The sequence below is a fragment of the Trachurus japonicus genome, chromosome 13 (assembly GCF_045865225.1).
Source record: "Trachurus japonicus isolate A0001 chromosome 13, Traja_1.0".
Taxonomy (NCBI): domain Eukaryota; kingdom Metazoa; phylum Chordata; class Actinopteri; order Carangiformes; family Carangidae; genus Trachurus; species Trachurus japonicus.
The window spans coordinates 36,172,658-36,195,494 of record NC_140919.1 but is presented as its reverse complement, the minus strand read 5'-3'; the positions used below and the strand labels follow the sequence as shown (position 1 = coordinate 36,195,494).

At 40.4% G+C, this 22,837-nt stretch overlaps 4 protein-coding genes across 5 annotated transcripts; all 4 read left to right on the top strand.

Moving 5' to 3' along the window:
* Positions 1–2,898: 2,898 nt before the first annotated feature.
* LOC146976482 (extracellular calcium-sensing receptor-like) lies at positions 2,899–5,818 on the top strand. The gene is made up of 6 exons (XM_085796305.1): positions 2,899–3,008; positions 3,104–3,392; positions 3,468–4,223; positions 4,310–4,537; positions 4,645–4,742; positions 4,915–5,818. The coding sequence occupies exons 1-6, from the start codon at positions 2,920–2,922 to the stop codon at positions 5,816–5,818; spliced, it is 2,364 nt and encodes a 787-aa protein (XP_085652431.1). The 5' UTR covers positions 2,899–2,919.
* Positions 5,819–8,236: 2,418 nt separating this feature from the next.
* LOC146976481 (extracellular calcium-sensing receptor-like) lies at positions 8,237–12,062 on the top strand. Of its 2 annotated transcripts, none has more exons than XM_085796304.1 (5): positions 8,237–8,506; positions 8,743–9,540; positions 9,640–9,849; positions 10,489–10,612; positions 11,152–12,062. In XM_085796304.1, exons 1-5 carry the CDS (start codon positions 8,252–8,254, stop codon positions 12,060–12,062), a joined length of 2,298 nt encoding a protein of 765 aa, XP_085652430.1. In that variant the 5' UTR covers positions 8,237–8,251. The 2 variants fall into 2 exon arrangements, with proteins under 2 accessions (XP_085652430.1, XP_085652429.1); XM_085796303.1 differs by having other exon boundaries at positions 9,640–9,867.
* A 1,181-nt stretch (positions 12,063–13,243) lies between these two features.
* LOC146976480 (extracellular calcium-sensing receptor-like) lies at positions 13,244–16,083 on the top strand. Its single transcript, XM_085796302.1, has 5 exons — positions 13,244–13,523; positions 13,674–14,498; positions 14,587–14,817; positions 14,914–15,037; positions 15,170–16,083. The coding sequence occupies exons 1-5, from the start codon at positions 13,272–13,274 to the stop codon at positions 16,081–16,083; spliced, it is 2,346 nt and encodes a 781-aa protein (XP_085652428.1). The 5' UTR covers positions 13,244–13,271.
* A 1,816-nt stretch (positions 16,084–17,899) lies between these two features.
* On the top strand, positions 17,900–21,402 carry LOC146976479 (extracellular calcium-sensing receptor-like). The gene is made up of 5 exons (XM_085796301.1): positions 17,900–18,197; positions 18,354–19,148; positions 19,236–19,463; positions 19,622–19,745; positions 20,489–21,402. Exons 1-5 carry the CDS (start codon positions 17,934–17,936, stop codon positions 21,400–21,402), a joined length of 2,325 nt encoding a protein of 774 aa, XP_085652427.1. The 5' UTR covers positions 17,900–17,933.
* Positions 21,403–22,837: the final 1,435 nt, after the last annotated feature.

The window sequence follows — 22,837 nt, the reverse complement described above, 5'->3', positions numbered from 1 at the left end:
TTAATTCAGTCAGGCTGAGTTTCCATTACGCATGCTGACAGCCTTTGATCTGTCATCAGTGTGACGGGACTATCGATATAGATATACGTGTATGTGCTGATTCAGATAGTTACAATAAATAGGGGTTATTGTGATTATTAATTGCATTTAAATGTGCCTGGAACTGTGGAAACCTGCCTGTGAGGTCTTGGTGACGTGGGCGCACTGCGAGCTGGGAAGTCAAATTACCACTGCGCTGGCTGCGCTTCGCCTTGCGCTGAGAGTAGACCAGGTTGGAGCTGGCGAGCTTTCGGCGCACTCTTGGCGCGGTCTATTGACAACAAATTGTCACTGCGCCAAGGTGAATCTGTCGACACCTCCCCCTGCTGCGCGACCACTCTCATCTCGGCGCACAGCAGTCTGCCAATTTATCAAATCCGCTGCGCACGTTGTTGCACTGGACGAAAATACCACTGCGCCAGGGTTCGCCTCGCTGCGCCCCCCTGAGTTGCGCCAGGAAAATAGAGCCCATTGTGTCATCAGGTGGGATCTCTGGTCGTAAATAGTCGCAAGTCCGTCACTGACCAATCAGCATTCATTAGCAGAATGCTAGAGTTTTATGGCCAACAACAGCCCAACCTGTAGGAAATCGAAAGGTCAAAACTTCTCAACAATTTCACGTCTAACCTATAATCCATATTGAACTTGCAAAAAATACAACAGTATTTGCAATTTTTCGACGATTACCAGGTGAAAGGGACAAATTTAGCCTTTAGCTCCATAATAGGACCCCATTCATTCTGCACTCGCCCGCGAGCACACCTAGTGGAATTCTGGTGGAACTGCAACCAAGTTTGATACAATGGGGCTTATGGAGAGTGGTAAGGCTCATCAATAGACTGGCTCTGGCATCAATAACAGTTATTTTTAAGATACTGTGTTATTTAATTATATTCCTTATACTTAGTTACACTAAGTTTTTGTATTTTCAGTAGGACAATTGAAGTTGTTGGATATATTCTAGGATAACAAGTGTGCATCTGTAATTAATAGGGGTTTACAACAGTATTGTCCAGTCAAAAAGTGACTGGAGGAGAAGATCTTTGTGGAAGAGAGTTTTTTGTCTCAATTGACAATAACTTCTCCAAACACTACGAGATTACCTGCGGGGTACCACAAGGATCAATTTTAGGACCATTACTTTTTAACCTATATATGCTACCCCTGGGCGGTGTCATCAGGAGACATGGAATTTCCTTCCACAGTTATGCTGATGATACCCAGCTCTATGTCGCCATGTCTCCTGATGACACTGGACCCAATGACTCACTTTTTAAATGTATTTTAGACATTAAGGCCTGGATGTCACAAAATTTTTTACAGCTCAATCAGGACAAGACCGAAATGCTAATCATTGGCTCAAAAGCTCAGAGAGAGAAACTGGCCTCTCACCTAAACAAGCTTGGTCTAAACCCAAGTCATGAGGCAAGAAATCTAGGAGTGACATTTGATTCAGATTTTAATTTTAAACCACATATACGCTCTGTCACAAAAGCAGCATTTTATCATTTAAAAAACATCTCGAAAGTGAGGCCGTTTCTCTCTCGGAGCAACACAGATAGACTAATGCATGCTTTTATAACTCGCAGGCTAGACTACTGCAACGCTCTCCTCTCTGGTCTACCCAAGAATGCAGTAAACAAGCTGCAATTGATTCAAAACTCTGCAGCACGAGTCCTCACTCAGACCAGAAGGAGAGCACACATCACGCCAATTTTGAAGTCTTTACACTGGCTGCCTGTTAGTTTCCGTATTGATTTTAAAGTTCTCTTATTAGTTTTTAAAGCACTCCATGGACTTACACCAGATTATATCTCAGAGATGCTTTTATTGTATGAACCAGGAAGGCCCCTCAGATCCTCTGGCTCCTCTCTTTTAACTGTCCCTCAGAGCAGAACCAAAACATTTGGTGATGCTGCTTTCAGCCACTATGCCCCAAAGTTGTGGAACAGCCTGCCGGAGGATCTGAGAGGAGTTACAAACATTGACACTTTCAAACGTAGGCTAAAAACCCATCTTTTTAATCTGGCTTTTATGCTAGAGTCTCACAGTGTTTTTATTCTATTTTACAGTTTTATACTCTTTCTTATTGTTATCTTTCTCCTATTTTTATCCTGCATTTTATTCTATTTTGTTTTATAAAATTGTATTGTTGTTTAAAGTTATTTTTCTCGTGTTGTTTTTTTTTTTTCTCGTGTTGTTTTTAATCTTCGTGCATTTGTCTCCTTGCTTTTCTTGTTTTACCTCCTATTTGTTCAGTCAAAATGTAAAGCACTTTGAACGGCATCTATTTGCTTTGAAAGGTGCTATATAAATAAAATTTGATTGATTGATTGAAGATCAATATGAAGTAGGAATTGAGTTTCTCTAAGTATGAGGAAGTTTTTGAAGCACATGAAAGAGTTGCTTAGATTACCTCAGTTTTACATAACTGACCCTAATACTTGCTTGTCATATTTCCATAAGACTTCCTTAATTCATAAAAATATATACTGTATATATTTCCCCATATTTCACCACTTTACCATTGTTGTAGGGAATGTGACTATTTGTAATGTAACTCTGTTGACAGTCAGTGGTGGAGGAAGTACTACAGTAAAAACAGAAATGTAAATCCATCTCTTACTTATCTCTGATTGGTTGGTTAGAGTCCAGTACGCCCCCCTAAGCAACATTTAGAAAACGTCACATTTAAATCTGCATTGACCCTGACCTAGGTGGTTCTGCCCCATCAGGATTTAGGAGTAGAGAATGTCACCAGTGATAACAGAGCTGGTTTTGGTGGGACTCCTTGTGGCATTTGGAGCAGCAGAGGAAGCTCCTTTCTGTCAGATACTAGGGAGTCCAGAGTTTCCTCTGCTGTCTAGAAAAGGACATGTCATGATTGGGGGTGCCTTTTCTATCCACAGCAAAATCACTCAACCCTCACTTTCCTTTACAGAGAAACCAACACCCTTAAAATGTTCCAGGTAATTATATGTACTTTATAGCAATGCTTTCACATGAGTTTTGTCACTGTGAACACAAGTCTCTATTTACTATTTGTTTTGTTCTTTCTTCTCAGAGTCAACCTCAGGGAGTTTAGATTTGCCCAGATTATGATTTTTGCAATAGATGAAATTAACAAAAGTGAAGTTCTTCTTCCCAATGTCTCTATTGGATACCGTATTTATGACAATTGTGCCTCAACATTATCCTCAATGCGTGCAGTGATGGCCCTGATGAATGGTGATGAGTGGTCTGTGGGAAAGAGCTGCACCGGTCAATCAGCTGTTCATGCTATTATCGGGGAATCTGAGTCCTCTTCAACCATTGTGTTGGCACGCACTACAGGACCATTCCAAATCCCAGTGGTAAGAGGGGTGTCTGTGTAATCAATGTGTATATTGCATGCAGCTATCCTTAATCTGCCCCTCTCTTTATCTCAGATAAGTCATTCAGCTACTTGTGAGTGTTTGAGCAGCAGGAAGGAGTATCCCTCATTTTTTCGAACCATTGCCAGTGACCTCTACCAAGGTCGAGTGCTTGCACAGCTGGTCAAGCACTTTGGTTGGACCTGGGTTGGGGCAGTCAACAGCGACAGTGACTACGGTAACAATGGCATGGCAATATTCCTTGCTGCAGCCCAAGAGGAAGGCGTATGTGTGGAGTATACAGAGAAATTTCACAGGGCTGAACCAAAAAAACTCATGAAGGTGGTGGAAGTGATCCGCAAGAGCACTGCCCGGGTAATCGTGGGTTTCCTGGCCCATGTGGAGATGAACCACCTCTTAGAGCAGTTGAGTCTGCACAACATAACTGGCCGACAGTTCATTGGTGTGGAGGCCTGGATCACTGCTGACAGCCTTGTGACTCCTACCAGCTTTAGAGTGCTGGGAGGTTCACTGGGCTTTGCTGTGCAAAAGGCCAACATCAGTGGCCTGAATGATTTCTTAATCAAAGATTTCTGGGAGAGAAATTTCAAGTGCAAAGCAGAAAGCAGTGACAGCATGACTGAAACAGCACCCTGCAAAGAAAATCATGATATAATTGAGCTAAAAGATTACAATGATGATGTGACAGAGTTGAGATACTCCAGTAACATCTACAAGGCCATCTATGCTGTGGCCCATTCTCTGCACAGCATACTTAATTGCTCACAAAGTCAGGGATGTGACAAGACAGTCAAGGTTACACCCCAGCAGGTAAAATGACTATCACTAAACTATTTACTTGTTAAGTCTTATGAATCAATACACTGACAGACAGCTTTTTCTCACTGCTTTTATAGGTGGTGGAGTCTCTAAAAGGAGTGAACTTCACAGTTAAGTACGGGGACCAGGTGTGGTTTGACAGCACTGGAGCTGCTGTGGCCCGTTATGAAGTAGTGAACTGGCAGCGTGGACTATCCGGGTCAGTCCACTTCAAACCGGTCGGATACTATGATGCCTCTCTGCCTCCGGGACAGAAGTTTGTCGTCAAGTCTGAAGCCATAATGTGGTCCGGAGGAAAGACAGAGGCAAATACTGTAACTAATCAACAGATGGTTATGACCATTGCCAATAAACTGACAGTAACTTATTTTTAATGAGTGAATTAACATACTTATTTTTCTTTGATTCAAAGTTGCCTGTGTCAGTGTGCAGTGAGAGCTGTCGCCCAGGAACTCGTAAAGTCCTTCAAAAAGGAAGACCTGTCTGCTGCTACGACTGTATACCATGTGCAGAGGGAGAAATCAGCAACACCACAGGTGCCACAAGCCTGAAATATGGCAGTTTGGTTACACTGTTTACTTGCTCACTCTGCATCATGTTAAAAATTGCTATGGTACAGTCTCTTATTAATGTTTTTAAAATGTAATATATCAAGTAGCATTAATAGTAACATCATTTCTATTGCAGATTCTAATGGATGCAAAAAGTGTCCTGAAGAGTATTGGTCCAATCAAAACAGAGATGCATGTGTTCTGAAAAATGTTGAGTTCCTCTCCTTCACTGAGGTTATGGGTAAAATACTTGTTTTTTTCACTTTGTTTGGTTCACTCCTTACTATTATTGTGGCCACTCTATTCTTGATCAATAAGGACACTCCATTGGTAAAGGCTAACAACTCTGAGCTGAGCTTCCTGCTGCTCTTCTCTTTGACCCTGTGTTTCCTGTGCTCTCTGACCTTCATCGGCCGGCCCTCTGAGTGGTCCTGCATGCTGCGACACACTGCATTCGGCATCACCTTTGTCCTCTCTATCTCTTGTATCCTAGGGAAAACTATAGTGGTGTTAATGGCCTTCAGGGCAACACTTCCAGGCAGTAATGTGATGAAGAGGTTTGGACCTGTACAGCAGAGACTCAGTGTTCTGGCTTTCACTCTCATACAGGTTTTAATTTGTATACTTTGGCTGACCATTTCTCCTCCTTTCCCTTTCAAAAATATGAGCCAGTATAAAGAGAAGATTATACTGGAGTGTTCCTTAGAATCAGCTGTAGGCTTCTGGGCTGTGTTAGGATACATAGGACTCTTAGCTGTATTATGTTTTGTACTTGCTTTTTTAGCCAGAAAGCTGCCTGACAACTTCAATGAGGCTAAATTTATCACCTTCAGCATGTTGATCTTCTGTGCTGTCTGGATCACCTTTATCCCAGCATATGTCAGCTCTCCTGGGAAGTTCACTGTGACTGTGGAGATATTTGCCATTTTAGCCTCTAGTTATGGGATACTTTTCTGTATATTTGCACCAAAATGTTTCATCATTGTATTCAAACCTGAACTGAACACAAAGAAACACCTGATGGGAAAAGCCTGATGAGGATGAATAACTCTGTTTTTCCCCGAAAAAAGGCATTATATATACAGTATATATATAATATAATATATATATATATATATAATCCTTAAACCTTGTTATGTTAATTAAAACATGATCCCCTTTTTCTTGACCTAAATGTATCCAAATTAAAAAAGTTTCATAATTTCTGTCAGTGAGTTGTTTATACCATAATTAATTAAACTGAGGATTCACTGTTTTTTGAGGCCCTCATCCCCAGAGTTTACAAAAGCACATTATGTTGCTCAAGTTGACACTATTGTCTCTACCCTCATACCACAGCGGAAACCTCACTAATAAAGATCTTAATCTTACCTAATTCACAGAAGTTTTTAGTATGAGCCAGGTTCTCTTTTGTTAGTAATAAATACCACAGACATTCACACATTCCCACAGACATTCACACTTTAAACCTGGTCAGTACAACCCAACAACCATAGTGTGAAATAGATCACTGCATAGCTCAACAGAAGAAGGCTGAGGATCAATGGCCTCACTCAAGGATCAGTGGTCTGAGAATCAAATTGATAAGCTATGAGTCATAAGTATCACAGGATATCATCAGATAATCAGATATCAGTGAACATAATTCCAGGGTTTCATTCCCACACAGCACAGTAAACGCCAGACAGAAAAGATGCAGAAATAATATGTAGATGAAAATAATTTATCCTCTGTTCAGTGGTTTACACGGATATTTCATATACATAGTGTACACTTGAGTAAGGCATGTTGCATATTTAGCATACAGTAACACTTATCATGTTAGCATGCTACAGTGTGGGCTCTTTTTTAGCCAATACCTCAACACACTGATTGCATCTTCTTTTTCAGAAATATGAGTACTACAATATTTCCAGGTATTTTGGTGATGTGCAGTATGCTTATTAGAAAGTGATTAGCTTATATGAAATATTCTTTATTAGGCAGTGGCTTAGTAAAACAAAAAAATAAGAAGAAACAAACAAAAAACAGTTCATTCTGATATTGCAGTGTAAACCCCTACCTCAAAGGTAGGAATTTAATCAATATAGGGAACAAATTTCAGGGTTCCCTTGGTTTTTTGAAATCTTTGAAAGTTTGAGAGAATTTGTGGCAGAAGGATCAAGGTATTTTTTGAAAGTTTCTTTGAATAAACATGAATAGATATCAGATATTTGTGTAAAAATATAAATTAAGAAGTTTTTCCGAAGACGTCTACTGTACATAGGAGGCAAGAATTGTCATTGGGACACTTGATAGAAAATTAAGTGTTGCCATTTAGACAATTAGAGGCCTGTGTTGGACTGGTGGGATGTCAGAATGACGGTTGCCCCCCTTTTAGAGGTTTACCGCTGGCTGTTAAATTCATTCTTAGTTTATTTACTTAGTCGCTTGACATGATGCTGTTCGCAGTTGTAGTTTACCAACTTTATCCAAATGACGCCTGTTTGGAAGTTTCCTACACTTCAACGTTTTCAGAGGAGTGCAGAGCCACCCCGAGCAGCAAGTAACTTATTCTCAGGTTTTTAGAGGTTTACCGCCGGCTGGTTACCGGTAATTCTTTTTAGGAGATAAATGTTGGTGTCATTATAACAACCACATATAACAACCACATATAACAACCACAGCCACATTAGTTTGTTTGAATGAAAAGTGAAACTTTGTTTATTGGACAGAAGAGCAGGGCTGCCACGGGGCTCTGTATGTACAGAAAAGTAAAACAGCAAGAAAAAGGCTAACAGTGAACATGATTTGTATGAATACTGAGCTAATGTGGCTGAATTTAGTTTTTTCATGCCACTCAATTTGCAATACAACAAACTTGTTTGCAACCTCAGTCAGTGACAGTTGGAGGGATTTAGTTCAGTTAATACTAATTCACAACCAGGTGCCTTTGTACTAATACATGTGGCATATGATTAGTGAATGAACAGCACAGTGGTCTGACATCATCACAGTGTGATTTGATAGGAGGATCTCAATCATTCAAGTATAAAGCTCTGCTCAGGAGCTTCATGTTTTTTGGTCAATTATAGAAGCCTTCACACATGCAGGTTTGTGTAGATGTGTGTCTGTTGTTGTACCAGATGAGTGACAGTGTCTATGTAATGTTATTGTTTGTGTTTTTTATTGGAGCCTTTGGAGAAAAGGAGGACACTGTGCTCTGTGAAATGCTGGGGAGCCCAGAGTTTCCTCTGTTATCTAAGGGAGGTGATTTCACTATTGGAGGAGCCTTCTCCATCCATAGCCAAATCTCAAAGCCTCCACTCTCCTTCACAGACACTCCAGAGCCTCTCATATGCTCCAGGTACTGTTTGTTGTCTACTTTCTCCTTTGCTAGTTTCTAAACAGAAGTGAAGCTGCAGAAAGTCTTAAAAATGTTCTACTCTTTGCAGGATAAATTTAAGAGAATTTCGTTTTGCCCAAACAATGATTTTTGCCATTGAGGAGATCAACAATAGCAGCTCTCTACTGCCTAATATCTCAGTTGGTTATAAGGTATTTGACAGCTGTGGTTCAACCCTACCTGCAACTCGTGCAGTGATGGGTCTGATGAATGGAGAGGAGAAAACGTTGGGGAGAAACTGCTCCAGTCAGTCATCTGTTCATGCCATCATCGGAGCCTCTGAGTCCTCCTCCACTATTGTGATGCTACAGATTTCAGGGATTTTCCTCATACCAGTGGTAAATGTTATATGTAATATTCATGTTTAATTTCTGAACATGCATTTTCTTTTTTCTAAAAGGTTTGATCTCACTTTTTCTATTCTTAAAACCTGATAATCTAGCAAATTTAGGGCTATTTCTTTGACAGGATTTACACGACACAAACTTAATCACTTAATGCCACTTTAGGTTTGGACCGTCCAAATGTTTTTGATGTGTTTGTCTTCCTGATTTTGTTTGTTTGTTTTTATTAGATCAGCCACTTTGCCACATGTGCTTGTCTGAGTAACAGAAAGGAGTATCCCTCATTCTTCAGAACCATCCCCAGTGACTACTACCAGAGCAGAGCCCTGGCAAAACTGGTAAAACATCTTGGTTGGACGTGGGTCGGAACAGTTAGAAGTGACAATGACTATGGCAATAATGGCATGGCAACATTTATCACTGCTGCAAGTCAGGAAGGAGTTTGTATCGAGTACTCAGAGGCCATATCAAGAAATGACCCGCATGAGCAGATTGCCAGGGTGGTCAGAGTGATTAGTAGTGGCACTGCAAAAGTCTTAGTTGCTTTCCTGGCTCAGGGTGAGATGAACATTCTGCTTGAGGAAGCTGTGAAGCAGAACATGACTGGGTTGCAGTGGGTGGGCAGTGAATCCTGGATTACAGCAGGTCATTTGGCCAATACAAGGTACTCTGCCATCCTGACAGGATCTCTGGGCTACACCATCAAAAAAACAAAGATCCCAGGCCTGCAAGAATTTCTTTTACAGGTTAACCCACGTCAGGACCCTCAGAGTAGTGTGCTAAGAGAGTTCTGGGAAGCAACCTTTGGCTGCAGTTTTCAGTCCACTCTGCATGGAGACAACCAGTGCTCTGGTTCTGAAAGGCTAGAGGACATAAACAATCCTTTTACAGACGTCTCAGAGCTCAGGATATCTAATAATGTCTATAAGGCTGTTTATGCTGTAGCCCATGCCATGCATAACATGTTAAAATGTGGACAAAGTGGAGAAGGGTCATGTGTATGGAATGATAATTCAGAGCCAAAACAGGTTAGAAATTGTCTTCATTATTAAATTAGTTACGTAAATAATTGGAAGAACATCAAATTCTCTGTACTTTAGTTATTCACCACTTTTCTCAATCGGTAGGTTGTGGAACATCTCCAAAGTGTGAATTTCACTCTTCAGTCAGGAGAAAGAGTGTATTTTGATGCTAATGGGGACCCTGCAGCGACGTATGAGCTGGTGAACTGGCAGAAAAATGAAGCAGGAGACACTGTGTTTGTGGCTGTGGGCAGCTACGATGCTTCTCTACCATACGGAAAACAGTTTACCATGAATGGAATAAACATTATATGGGCTGGTGGATCATTTAAGGTATCTTAAAACATAGTATGTGTGACAGTTTAGGGTCCTGTCACTATGCCTCTAATTGATCATGTGCCCTGGCTACTTGGCCACAGAGATATCCCTTTGGTTGAATAGTCAGCACACATGACTCTTACCCGGGAGACTAGGGTTCAAACCCTGCCCGGGCCCTCCTTCGGGCACATATATAATACTCATTATGGAGATGAAAAGTGTTATGGAACAGATGTGATATGGCCTAAAATATAGCTGGCAATACTCACATGAAAATGAATAATAGAGTAGACTATAGGGAAAAAAAAGAAGGCCCGAACAAGATTGTTAAATAAATCTTCCAAATTAAAATTAAAGAACCACAGTGTGTGAAGTCATTAAACATATGGGTCATATGTCATAAAAACAAACTTTTTATTATGTGGAACAATGTTGACAAAACAAGCATTAACAAGTAATTAGTAAGTCATTATTGTCAAATGTAATTTCTGATGTAGATTAATGTGTCGAAACAAGGTCTCACATTCACACTTGATATATTGCCTAATATCCCTAATGATGAATAAGTCAAACCACTTAAATGAAGTATCTGAACAACAGACAAACAGTGACTGTTGAGTTGTGGTGTTGTTGCAGAGGCCACAGTCTATCTGCAGTGAGAGTTGTCTGCCAGGTTTCCGGCAGGCTGTGATTAAAGGTAAACCCATCTGCTGTTTCTCCTGTGTCGCCTGTGCTGCTGGAGAGATAAGCAACTACAACAGTGAGTTAACATGTAAACATCATAAACATCATTAACATAATTTTTTACTTCACACTTCTTCATAATCATTCACCAATACGGTATACTTGGTAACACTTTATTTTAAGGGGTCCTTGTTCCTGTGTATCTATCTAATTAATTACAGTGTAATTACCTATGTAACCGTATGTAATAACATGTACTTACATTGTAAATACATAGTGTATTTTGGTGTACTTACAGGTCCTTGTTACACTTGTAATAAGAAATGCCAAAGTGGCCTCTCTCTTTGCACAAGCATTTCTTATTACAAGTGTAACAAGGACCTGTAAGTACACCAAAATACACTATGTATTTACAATGTAAGTACATGTTATTACATACGGTTACATAGGTAATTACACTGTAATTAATTAGGTAGATACACAGGAACAAGGACCCCTTAAAATAAAGTGTTACCGTATACTTAATTAAATGCAGCCACTGCTGATTTCAATTAGCTTACAATATGAATACATTTCTGTTTTTGTAGAGAGGCTTTTTTTGTGTTTTTCACTCAGATTCGGTGGAGTGTTCACGGTGTCCACTGGAGTACTGGTCAAATGAAGATCACAGCAAGTGTGTCCCAAAGGTGATCGAGTTCCTGTCTTTTGGAGAAACGATGGGGGCCCTCCTCACAGCCTTCTCATTATTTGGAGCTAGCTTAACGTTGGTGGTGGTGTTTGTTTTCTTTCGGTTTCGTCACACACCCCTTGTCAAAGCCAGTAACTCTGAGCTGAGCTTCCTGCTGCTCTTCTCCTTGACCTTATGTTTCCTGTGCTCTCTGACCTTCATTGGCCGTCCCACTGAGTGGTCCTGCATGCTGCGACACACTGCATTCGGCATCACCTTTGCCCTGTGCATGTCTTGTATCTTGGCTAAAACTATAGCAGTGGTGATGGCCTTTAAGGCTAAAAGGCCAGCAAACACGGTCCCCCAGTGTTCTGTGCCACTTCAAAGAACAAGTGTTCTCAGCTGTACATTGCTACAGGTTTTAGTTTGTGTGTTGTGGTTAACTCTTGCTCCACCATATCCCTACAAAAACACAGCTCATTCCACGGAGAAGATTATTCTGGAGTGTGATTTAGGTTCACCTATAGGGTTCTGGGCTGTGCTGGGCTATATAGGACTCCTGGCTGTGCTATGCTTCATCCTCGCCTTTTTGGCTCGAAAGCTGCCTGACAATTTCAATGAAGCCAAATTTATTACCTTCAGCATGTTGATATTCTGTGCTGTATGGGTCACTTTTATCCCAGCATATGTCAGCTCTCCGGGGAAGTTCACTGTAGCTGTGGAAATATTTGCTATTCTGGCCTCTAGCTTTGGTTTGCTTTTCTGTATATATGCTCCAAAATGTTATATTTTGCTACTGAAACCAGAGAGAAATACTAAAAAGAATATGATGGGGAGAAACCAGTCAAAATCACTCTGAATGAGTATGCACAATAGAACACTAGAAAGCCCCAACACATTTCCCCAAGACATTTATTTTGCCTTTTTAAAACTAAAAAATTGCTGGCTTGTTTACATGTAGTTCTTTACTAAATTTAAACACTATGCTTGGGAACTAGTTTCTCAGAGGAACTGGATACATGTGCACTTATAATTATTAAAGGCTATAAACAATTTGCCATCCCCGAATCTGAATTCCAATGTTCTCTGCTGCAGTCAGTTTATGCTCTGATGTAGTTCAACTAAGAATAATGCATTGCATTTGTTTTAATGTATATTGCATTTGAAAAGTAAACATATCGGATTGTAATATAGTGCATTCTTAGTTATTGTGTTCTCAATGCTTTCTCTTTTCTGATATATTTAATCTGGAAAATGAAGTTCACTCCTGTTGAAATTAACACTGTAAATACTGGTGTCCTTGGGGATATGGGACAGAAATTTGATTTCCCCGTACTTTCATGATTTAACTTGAAATTAAAAGTCAAAATTTAAATAAATATAGACGACACAACAATAGCTCTGATATCCCCAAAGGCATGCTTGGCTTTCTGAAATTATTATTATAAGGAATTGGTTATGCTAAAAACAAAGATGATGAGCAAATATGGGGGCTGATCTCATAGGCTGGTCCATCTGTCAATCACAAAACAGGCGCTGTCATTGGTGGAAAGAAACACAATGTACACACACACTGCACTCAAGCCCTTGTGGCTTTGTGATGGTTAAAAGAAAAAGCTATAAAATGCTCACAGTTAGGTGGTTTTATGATGGGCCTTGGGTTGTAATACTGAGTTGAACAGTTATGCTGCTGATAGCAGAGCTGCTGCTTATTTCTCTCCTGGCTGTCAGAGGAGGGAAGCCTGTGTGTCGAACATATGGCACAAAAGAACTGTCTCAGTTTTCTATGGAGGGAGACATCAACATTGGAGGCATTTTCTCCTTCCATCAGAACCCAGTTAGTGTCAACCCCTCGCTACAAGTCAACCCAGGAGCAATCCTGTGTGAAGGGTAAGAAAAAACATAACAATTAAGTTGTAAATTGTATTACAATATTGGTTATTCATGTAAATCCTTGAGTATTGTTATGTATGTTTCTCATTTTTTCTCTTATCACAAATTGTACTATTTGCTTTCCCCCTCTATTTTTTTCAGACTGGACCCTGGAGAACTCCAGTATGCGTACACTATGATGTTTGCCATAGAGGAGATTAACAACAGCTCAGAGCTGCTGCCAGGAGTCACACTGGGCTACAGGATCTTTGACTCCTGCCCTAGTATCCCTCTGTCCATCAGGGCATCGCTAAACCTGATGAATAGGTATGAGAGTAGGGAAGGCAGCTGTAACAAACTCTCCAGTGTGCATGCTGTCATAGGGGAAACCACATCCACCTCTACAATAGGTATTGCACGCACCATGGGACCCTTCCATATACCTGTGGTGAGTTCTACGGCCAAGCAAACTGTGTTGTCCTATTATGGGTATTATCATGAGAAACTGTATTATTATGTGTGATCAATATCTAAGACATCTATGCATTTATAAAGTGCAAAAACTTGATGCTATTTCTCTCTATTACTTGTGTTTCAGATCAGTCATTCAGCTACTTGCGCATGCCTTAGTAACAGAAGAGACTATCCTTCTTTCTTCAGAACCATACCTAGTGACCTTTACCAGAGCAAAGCACTGGCAAAGCTGGTGAAACACTTTGGCTGGACCTGGGTGGGGGCTATTAGAACTAACAGTGACTATGGGAATGGTGGCATGGCTACTTTCCTAGAAGCAGCTGAAAAGGAAGGTGTATGTGTTGAGTACTCATTGGCTATTTATAGGACAGACCCACGGAAGTGGTTCTTACAGGTGGTGGACATTATAAAGAAATCCACCTCTAAGGTAATAGTGGCTTTTGCTGATGGCACAGATCTTGACATCCTTATCAAAGAGCTCCATGCTCAAAATGTGACAGGCCTGCAGTGGGTGGGCAGTGAGGGCTGGATCACTTATCGCTATATTGCCTCTCCAGTAAACTACGCTGTGGTCCAGGGTGCAGTGGGCTTTGCAGCCCTCAATGCTCACATCCCTGGGCTGCAGGAGTTCCTGGCTTACAGCAGGCCTTCAATGACGCCAGGTAACCAGGGACTAGTGGAGTTGTGGGAGACAGTGTTCAGCTGCACTCTGATTTCCCAAACAGAGACTCACACTCAGGGCACAGTCGCAGCCTGCACTGGGAAGGAGTCTCTGTGGGACACGAGCACGCGCTTCACAGATGTTTCAGATGCCAGTCTGCTGAATAATGTTTACAAGGCCACATATGCTGTTGGTCATGCGCTGCACATGCTGTTTACTTGCAAAGATGGACAGGGGCCTTTTGAGAACAACACTTGTGCTGATAGAAAAAATATTGACCCATGGCAGGTGAATATAGCATGCAATGTTCCCATAAAAGACACTGTGCACAGTCATAATGATGCAGTAACTAAGCAATTTTACTGTTTCTCTGCAGGTGCTGCATTATCTGACCCAAGTCAATTTCACCACAAAGATTGGTGAGAATGTGTTCTTTGATAAGTTGGGTGACCCCGTGGCACGTTATGCACTGGTAAACTGGCAGATGGATGAGACAGGTTACATACTCTTTGAGACAATTGGTTACTATGACGCCTCTCAGCCTGAGGGCCAGCAGTTTGAGATGAAAACAGATGTAAAAGCCATCTGGGCAGGAGAGAATCTTGACGTGAGTTGATGTAATGATGTAATGATGCTTTTTTTAAAACATTTATTCGGGCCTTAATGTTTGTTGAACACTTTTTTTTTTTTTTATGTGATGCAGGTGCCAAGATCCATTTGCAGTGAGAGCTGTTTGCCTGGAACCCGTCGGGCCTTTGTTAAGGGCAAGCCTATCTGCTGTTTTGATTGCATCACCTGTGCTGACGGGGAGTTCAGCAACAGTACAAGTGAGACAGCAGGATTCCTAGCTGTTACTCTAGCACTCACCGTGTTTCTGTTGGGCAAAATCACTGCCAGCACTTTACTAGTGTATCTGAAGATGTATGTGCTGTACAGCCTAAAGATTTTTATTTTTTCAGATGCAGTGAAATGTGACAAATGTCCTCCCGAGTACAAGTCCAACGAGGAGAGGAACAGCTGTGACTTGAAAGCCGTTGAGTTTCTCACCTTCAGGGAATTGATGGGCATACTGTTGGTCACCTTTTCTGTCTTTGGTGCCTGTCTTGCCATTACTATAGCCCTTATATTTTTCCACTACAGACAAACTCCTATTGTCAGAGCTAACAACTCTGAGCTGAGCTTCCTGCTGCTCTTCTCTTTGACCCTGTGTTTCCTGTGCTCTCTGACCTTCATCGGCCGACCCTCTGAGTGGTCCTGCATGCTGCGACACACTGCATTCGGCATCACTTTTGTCCTCTGCATCTCTTGTGTTCTGGGGAAAACTATAGTGGTGTTAATGGCCTTCAAGGCGACACTTCCAGGCAGTAATGTAATGAAGTGGTTTGGGCCTGCACAGCAGAGACTCAGTGTTCTGGCTTTCACTCTCATACAGGTTTTAATTTGTATACTTTGGCTGACTATCAACCCTCCCTTTCCCTTCAAAAATATGAGCCACTATAAGGAGAAGATTATACTGGAGTGTTCCTTAGGATCAGCTGTAGGCTTCTGGGCTGTGTTAGGATACATAGGACTCTTAGCTGTATTATGTTTTGTACTTGCTTTTTTAGCCAGAAAGCTGCCTGATAATTTCAACGAGGCTAAATTTATCACTTTCAGCATGTTGATCTTCTGTGCAGTCTGGATCACCTTTATCCCAGCATATGTCAGCTCTCCCGGGAAGTTCACTGTGGCTGTGGAGATATTTGCTATTCTAGCCTCCAGTTATGGCATGTTGTTTTGTATTTTTTTGCCAAAGTGTTACATAATTTTATTGAAACCTGAGAACAATACAAAGAAGCATTTGATGGGTAAAGTGACATCAAGAGCCCTTTGAGTTTCTTGTTATATGATTAAATTGTATACATTCTGCATAGTTTAAACATAGATACAGTATGACCTACTTATAATTACGTAATACCAAAAGAAACAAATGTGTTTCCAGCTATAAAACTTAATAAAATGATTCATGGAAAAAAAAAGAAATAGTGTCGTCACATCAAAAACCTTCATGACCTTGAAATTATTTTCATGAGTTAAAACCTGGATATATTACCACCTGAAGTGTGGCTATTCTTCCCCATGTGAGTGGATTACATCTGTTATTTTTTTTTTCATTTTTGGGGAATATTTGCATTTATTAATATTGATTAATAAAAATGACATACAATTCAGATGTTATGTAAAGTGTTGTTTTGTGTGTGTGTTGTTTTCGTCACTGCCATGAAAAATGTGTATTCCCTCAGCACAGTTGGTGCATTTGCACTACATTAAAGCATATAAAGACAGGAGAAGGCAGTAAACATTATAGACAGAGATATTTAAAAAAAAAAAAAAAAAACAGGTAGGTACAAACTCCTGATTAAATATAAATATGATTGAATTACTTCAGCCCATAACCCCCCCCCAACACCCTCACTTAAGCCAGAGTTAAGAGTATATAATATGTGATGCCTTATAAAAATAGAATATAAAAATCAAATTTTAGTCTAGCTGATTAAAAACACAAAGTGTCTCTTGCGTTAAGGGTTAGTTGGGCTTCAATGTAAGATTATGACGTGTGCTCATACACACAATCTTGGATATGCCCTATATAAATTATGAACCACATATGAATTCATTCGAAATTCTTCCAGCACTTCAAAACGGAATAACAGACTGGTCATTAATGGAAGTGTTTTTGTTGAATACTCCAAGAAATCCAACTATGGACAGTATCAAACTTAAGCCAAAAAAATGTATCATGCATAAAATAGGAAAAGTGGTCTGAGAAGGCTCTCTAAGGAGGAAAAGGGAGCACTTAGCATGTAAGTGTCCTTTTAGCAAATAGACATTTGGAGAGAAGGCCCCCCAGCAAATATCAGACAGACAAAGAAAAAGTTTGCAGTTAGCTGGTTAACATAAGCCCAAAGCAAAGACTGAAAAGAGACTGAATATTGGATGTTTTGGCTTAAAGAGTAAATGTGTAATTTCTAACTTGATAGCAATTAATAACTTCGGAAAGGGAAAATGTTATCTTAACAACATGTTGCACAGTAGCCTAGAGGCCAAAATAATTAATTTGAGAGTGTACCAGCGACTCTACATTGCCTCAACATGATTGACCTATTACTATTTTTTATGCTACTCCAAAATGTATAAATACTGGTGCGAGATTCTAATTTGCATTAAAGTATGTGTGATGCCACCCAGTGGTTTAGTTGTCTTAGACAAAATGATGTCCACACAAAGATGGCCAGAACAAGGTTGGGCTCTTTTACAACTGTTGCTGGTGGCGTCTTTCTCTCAGGCTGAGGAGCCAGTGTGCAGGCAGAGAGGGGATCCTGAGAATCCTCAGCTATCTAAGGATGGAGACATTATGTTGGGGGGAATATTCTCTTTCCACAGCAGGTGGAAGGACAGGCAGGATAGCTACATGCACAAACCACTGCCACTGGAATGCACCAGGTAAACTAGATTTTAGATTTTTAGATCTAATATATCTAAGAGGAAGTGGGTAAAGATCCAAAACATGTACAAAACAGGTAATGAAGATTAGTATTTCAATTAGATAGATTCCTTTTTGTGTGTAGCAACAAATGCTTTAATTTACTGTGCTATTGTGTCTATTTCAAGTGCTTTAACAAGAAATATTCATAACTATTTTCATTTAGTTTGAATTTCAGAGGGTTCCAGTTTGCCCAGGCTATGCTTTTTGCAATTGAGGAGATTAATAACAGCACAGACCTACTGCCTGGCATTTCTCTGGGCTATAAAATGTATGATGCTTGTGGTTCTATTGCCAGAAGTGTGAGGGTTGCATTGGCCTTGGCCAATGGTAATGAAAATGAATCTATAGCTTTTGATGCACCCTGTGCCAGACCCGCACAAGTGCAGGCCATTATGGGAGAAACCTCTTCCTCTCCCTGCATGGCTATAGCTACTGTCATTGGACCTTTTCATATCCCGATGGTGGGTATATTTGGTATTTGTAAAATATTGTGAGTGTGTGATACTACAGTTTTCTCAAACAAATTGAAATTATGGTTGTGTGAATATTGTATATTTCTATTTACATATTTGTTTGTTTTTTACCAAGGGAAGTGATTTCTTTTTTTTTTTTTTTAGATCAGCCACTTTGCCACCTGTGCTTGTCTCAGTGACAAAACCAAGTACCCATCCTTCCTCAGAACAATACCCAGTGACTACTACCAGAGCAGAGCCCTGGCCCAGTTGGTCAAGCACTTTGGTTGGTCATGGGTTGGAGCCATTAGAACTAATGATGATTATGGTAATAATGGCATGGCTATATTCACAGAGACCGCAGAGCAGCTGGGTATCTGTCTCGAGTACTCAGTGTCTTTCTTTAGAACAGATCCGCCAAAGAAAATACAAAAGATAATTGACATTATCAAGGCTTCCACCTCAAAGGTGATCGTAGCTTTCCTCTCCCACATGGATATGGATGTGTTAATACATGAGTTGTCCAACCACAACTTGACTGGATACCAGTGGGTCGGCAGTGAGGGCTGGATCTTTGATTCTCAAACTGCAAAAATGGATAGACATCACATTCTAGATGGTGCAATAGGCCTGTCCATCCCTCAAGCACATGTCAGCGGCATGAGAGAGTTTATACTTGATGTGAAGCCGCTAAATTCATCCAGTAACAAAATGTTTACAGAGTTCTGGGAGACATTATTTGGCTGTAAGTTTAAGCAGTTTAAGTCATCTGCAGGGAATCAGAGAGAATGTACTGGAAATGAGGATCTGACTGGGGTGCATAACAGCTTCACTGATATGTCACTCATGCCAATATTCAACAATGTCTACAAAGGAGTGTATGCTGTGGCCCACGCACTTCACAGTATTCTTGGTTGTAATGAAACATGTGAGAAGAAGGTGCAGCTCGATCCATTTAAGGTGAGTTAAATACTAAATACGTAATATTCCAGGTTTTACATATAGGCCTTCAAGATGGCTAATTAACCATTAATACCGTCTTTTTAGATTTTACAGCACATAAAAAACATTCAGTTCAAAACAAAGGAAGGAGATGAAGTTTACTTTAATGAGGATGGAGACCCAGCAGCAAAGTATGAAATTATAAACTGGCAACCAACAGAAAAGAGCATTGTAAAGTTTGTCACAGTCGGCCTTCATGATGCATCTTTACCTGCAGACAAACAGATGAATCTGCAGAATATATCTTTAATTTGGGCACAGAACTCAAAAAAAGTGAGTTGCCATGTCATCACTGTACTAATGAAATAGAGTATAATTGTGATTGTATCATGATGTTTGGTTTAAATGCTTTGGATTTTAAAACAAAGTTTTTCAAAGATAAGAGCTTGTTGTGCCAATACAGTTTTCTCAAAGTTGTTCTGATCATGTAGGTGCCTGTGTCAGTTTGCAGTGAAAAATGTCCCTCAGGAACTCGCAAGGTTCTCCAGAAAGGAAAACCTGTCTGCTGCTATGATTGTATAAGATGTGCAGAGGGAGAAATAAGCAACAAAACAGGTCTAGTAATATTTAATGTGAAGCTTTGCATTTCAATGTACAGCAAAAAAAGTGTCCTGATCACATAGTAATTTTATTTTTATTTTTTCCAAACCTGCTCCTTTAGAGTTTTGTATTTTTTTTAAATCAAAATATATCAAACTAGTATCAGTGCATGAAACATACATGTATAGATGTATACAAATGTACGGGAGATTAATACAATTCATACAATAAGAATATTAAAATTCTACAATGGACAATTACAAATACAAAACTGTGTATGAAATAACCCATTTGATAAAGTTAAAGAGATACTTCACCCAAAATCGATAATTCACCAATTTTCAGATGTGCAGTATGGAGGTATTTGAATGTTTTCACTGTGTGTGTTTCAAAAATGAGCACTACTGTATCCGCCGTCATTATATGAAAATATGTTGCCAGCCGGACCTCCCTGTAACTCCAAAAGCGTTTTGATAACTCAGAAAGTTCTCCAAACCCTTCCTTGGCATGACGGTGAGTAGAAAATTTGTGAATTATCGATTTTGGGTGAAGCATCCCTTTAAGATCTTATGCTTGGGACTTACTGTAATGATCAGATTTTGGAGCCATCTAGGTGTATATTGTATGCATGTAGTGTGTATGCTATAGTAAGGTGTTACAAAAGTAAACAAGAAATAAAAACGGATCTACTCAGCAAATGTTAACAAAATGCTTTAATGTTTTATACTTATACTTCTTCTATACTTCATACTTTTCAGATTCTATCACCTGTGTGCGTTGCCACCCAGAGTTCTGGTCAAATGAGAGAAGAGAGGCCTGTGTAAAGAAGGAGGCAGAGTTCCTATCATATGAAGAAATTATGGGAGCATTGCTCACTGCTGCCTCCCTGTTGGGATCGTGTATGACTGCTGTTGTGGCGTTCATTTTTTTTAGATACAGGAAAACTCCCATTGTCAGAGCTAACAACTCTGAGCTGAGCTTCCTTCTGCTCTTCTCCTTGACCCTGTGTTTCCTGTGCTCTCTGACCTTCATCGGCCGGCCCTCTGAGTGGTCCTGCATGCTGCGACACACTGCATTCGGCATCACCTTTGTCCTCTGTATCTCTTGTGTTCTGGGGAAAACTATAGTGGTGTTAATGGCCTTCAGGGCAACACTTCCAGGCAGTAATGTGATGAAGTGGTTTGGACCTGCACAGCAGAGACTAAGTGTTCTGGCTTTCACACTCATACAGGTTCTTATATGTATCTTATGGTTGACCATTTCTCCTCCTTTTCCATTGAAGAATTTTAATGAATTCAAGGACAAAATCATCTTAGAGTGTGCATTGGGCTCACCTGTTGGCTTCTGGGCTGTGCTTGGATACATAGGACTTCTGGCCATGTTATGTTTTTTTCTTGCGTTTCTGGCTCGTAAACTTCCTGATAATTTTAATGAAGCCAAATTTATCACCTTCAGCATGTTGATATTCTGTGCAGTCTGGCTCACTTTTATTCCAGCTTATGTCAGCTCTCCTGGAAAGTTCAGTGTTGCTGTAGAAATATTTGCTATTCTGGCCTCCAGTTTTGGACTTCTAATTTGTATTTTTATTCCAAAATGTTACATCATCTTACTGAAGCCAGAGAAGAACACAAAAAAGAATATGATGGGGAAGGTGGCACCAAAATCTTTCTGAAAAGTTCTATTAATAGTGGCAAAGGCATTACAACTCCATTATAAATATCACAGAATAATTTGTTGACCAGATTGTAAAGGAGATATTTCATTTTAGAGAGGAGTCATGTTGTACCACTAATATTTCATATTATCATGTAATTTGTTACATTAACACAAGCGGATACACAATCATTTCAACCAATACATACAATGAATAAACTATATACCTTAATGTCATGAAATCAAAAAGAGTTATTCGAATTAGACTTGATTTCTTACTGATTTGTACTGACTTCATAACATTAGGCCTAATACTATTTATAAAGGGTTGATTGAACAATAAAATATGTTTTCAAGAACAACAACATCTATGACTTATTTGTCATTTTCTCCAATAAGGCACAAACTATACCTGCAGAGAGTACCCCCTCAATACAGGGCTATTGCTATGGTAACAACCACAAAACTACCATGACATCATCTTCAACATGACACACATGGAGGAGAGCAAAGGCTATTGGGGAAACCCTCCATTCTGAACCCCCCCCCCCACACACACACACACAGCCATGTAGCACCAGTGGTGGGTCCATGGATTCCTGATGGGTGGCAGCCTGCGTGGAGCGTGCATGTGAAAAGAGGGGGGAGAGATGTGACAGTTGATGGTCCTGTCGCTATGCCTCCAATTGATCATGCGCCCTGGCTACTTGGCCACAGGGATATCCCTTTGGTTGAATGGTCGGCGCGCATGACTCTTACCTGGGAGACTAGGGCTCAAACCCCGCCCGGGCCCTCTGTCCTGCCACACATTCATCAGAGGCACACAAATATGACTCCAAAGCAATGTTACTATTAGGCTACTGTATGTCAATTTAAGCCATGTTTGCTAGCTAGACTAACCTCAATTTAAAGGAGAATTTCGGTCATTTTCTAAATAACGCTCAACAGACTAGGTCCCCGAGTGCTACCATAGGAAAAAACCGGAGAAAAATATGTGCAGCCCGGACCTTGCTCTCCTCCTGCTAGCTGCGCAACATTGCAGTTAAACAGCAAAATAATAGGGGCAGAAATTTAAAACTTTGGCCTCTATTATGCTCAAAATATCACTACACATGCTTTGCAACATCCACCAGCGCCTTACTACATAACACCGTTAATATGAGAGAGCAGTGCTACATGTGTGTGTTTTTGTCACATAGCTCTGATCAAACTGGCTTCCTTGGTAGACCTTACTAGTCGACTGTCAAGCTTAGGACTGTTTCCATATCAATGAAGACTGCTCCTCATCTGTATATCCCGCACGACCATCAAATTCAAAATGTTCTTCCATCTCTTCAACATCAGATCCGGACATATTCTTCTTCTTCCACTTTCTGCATCGATGCAGACTGGGCATGTGCTCGACAGTCAACTAGTAAGGTCTACCAAGAAAGCCAGCATGAACAGAGCAGAGT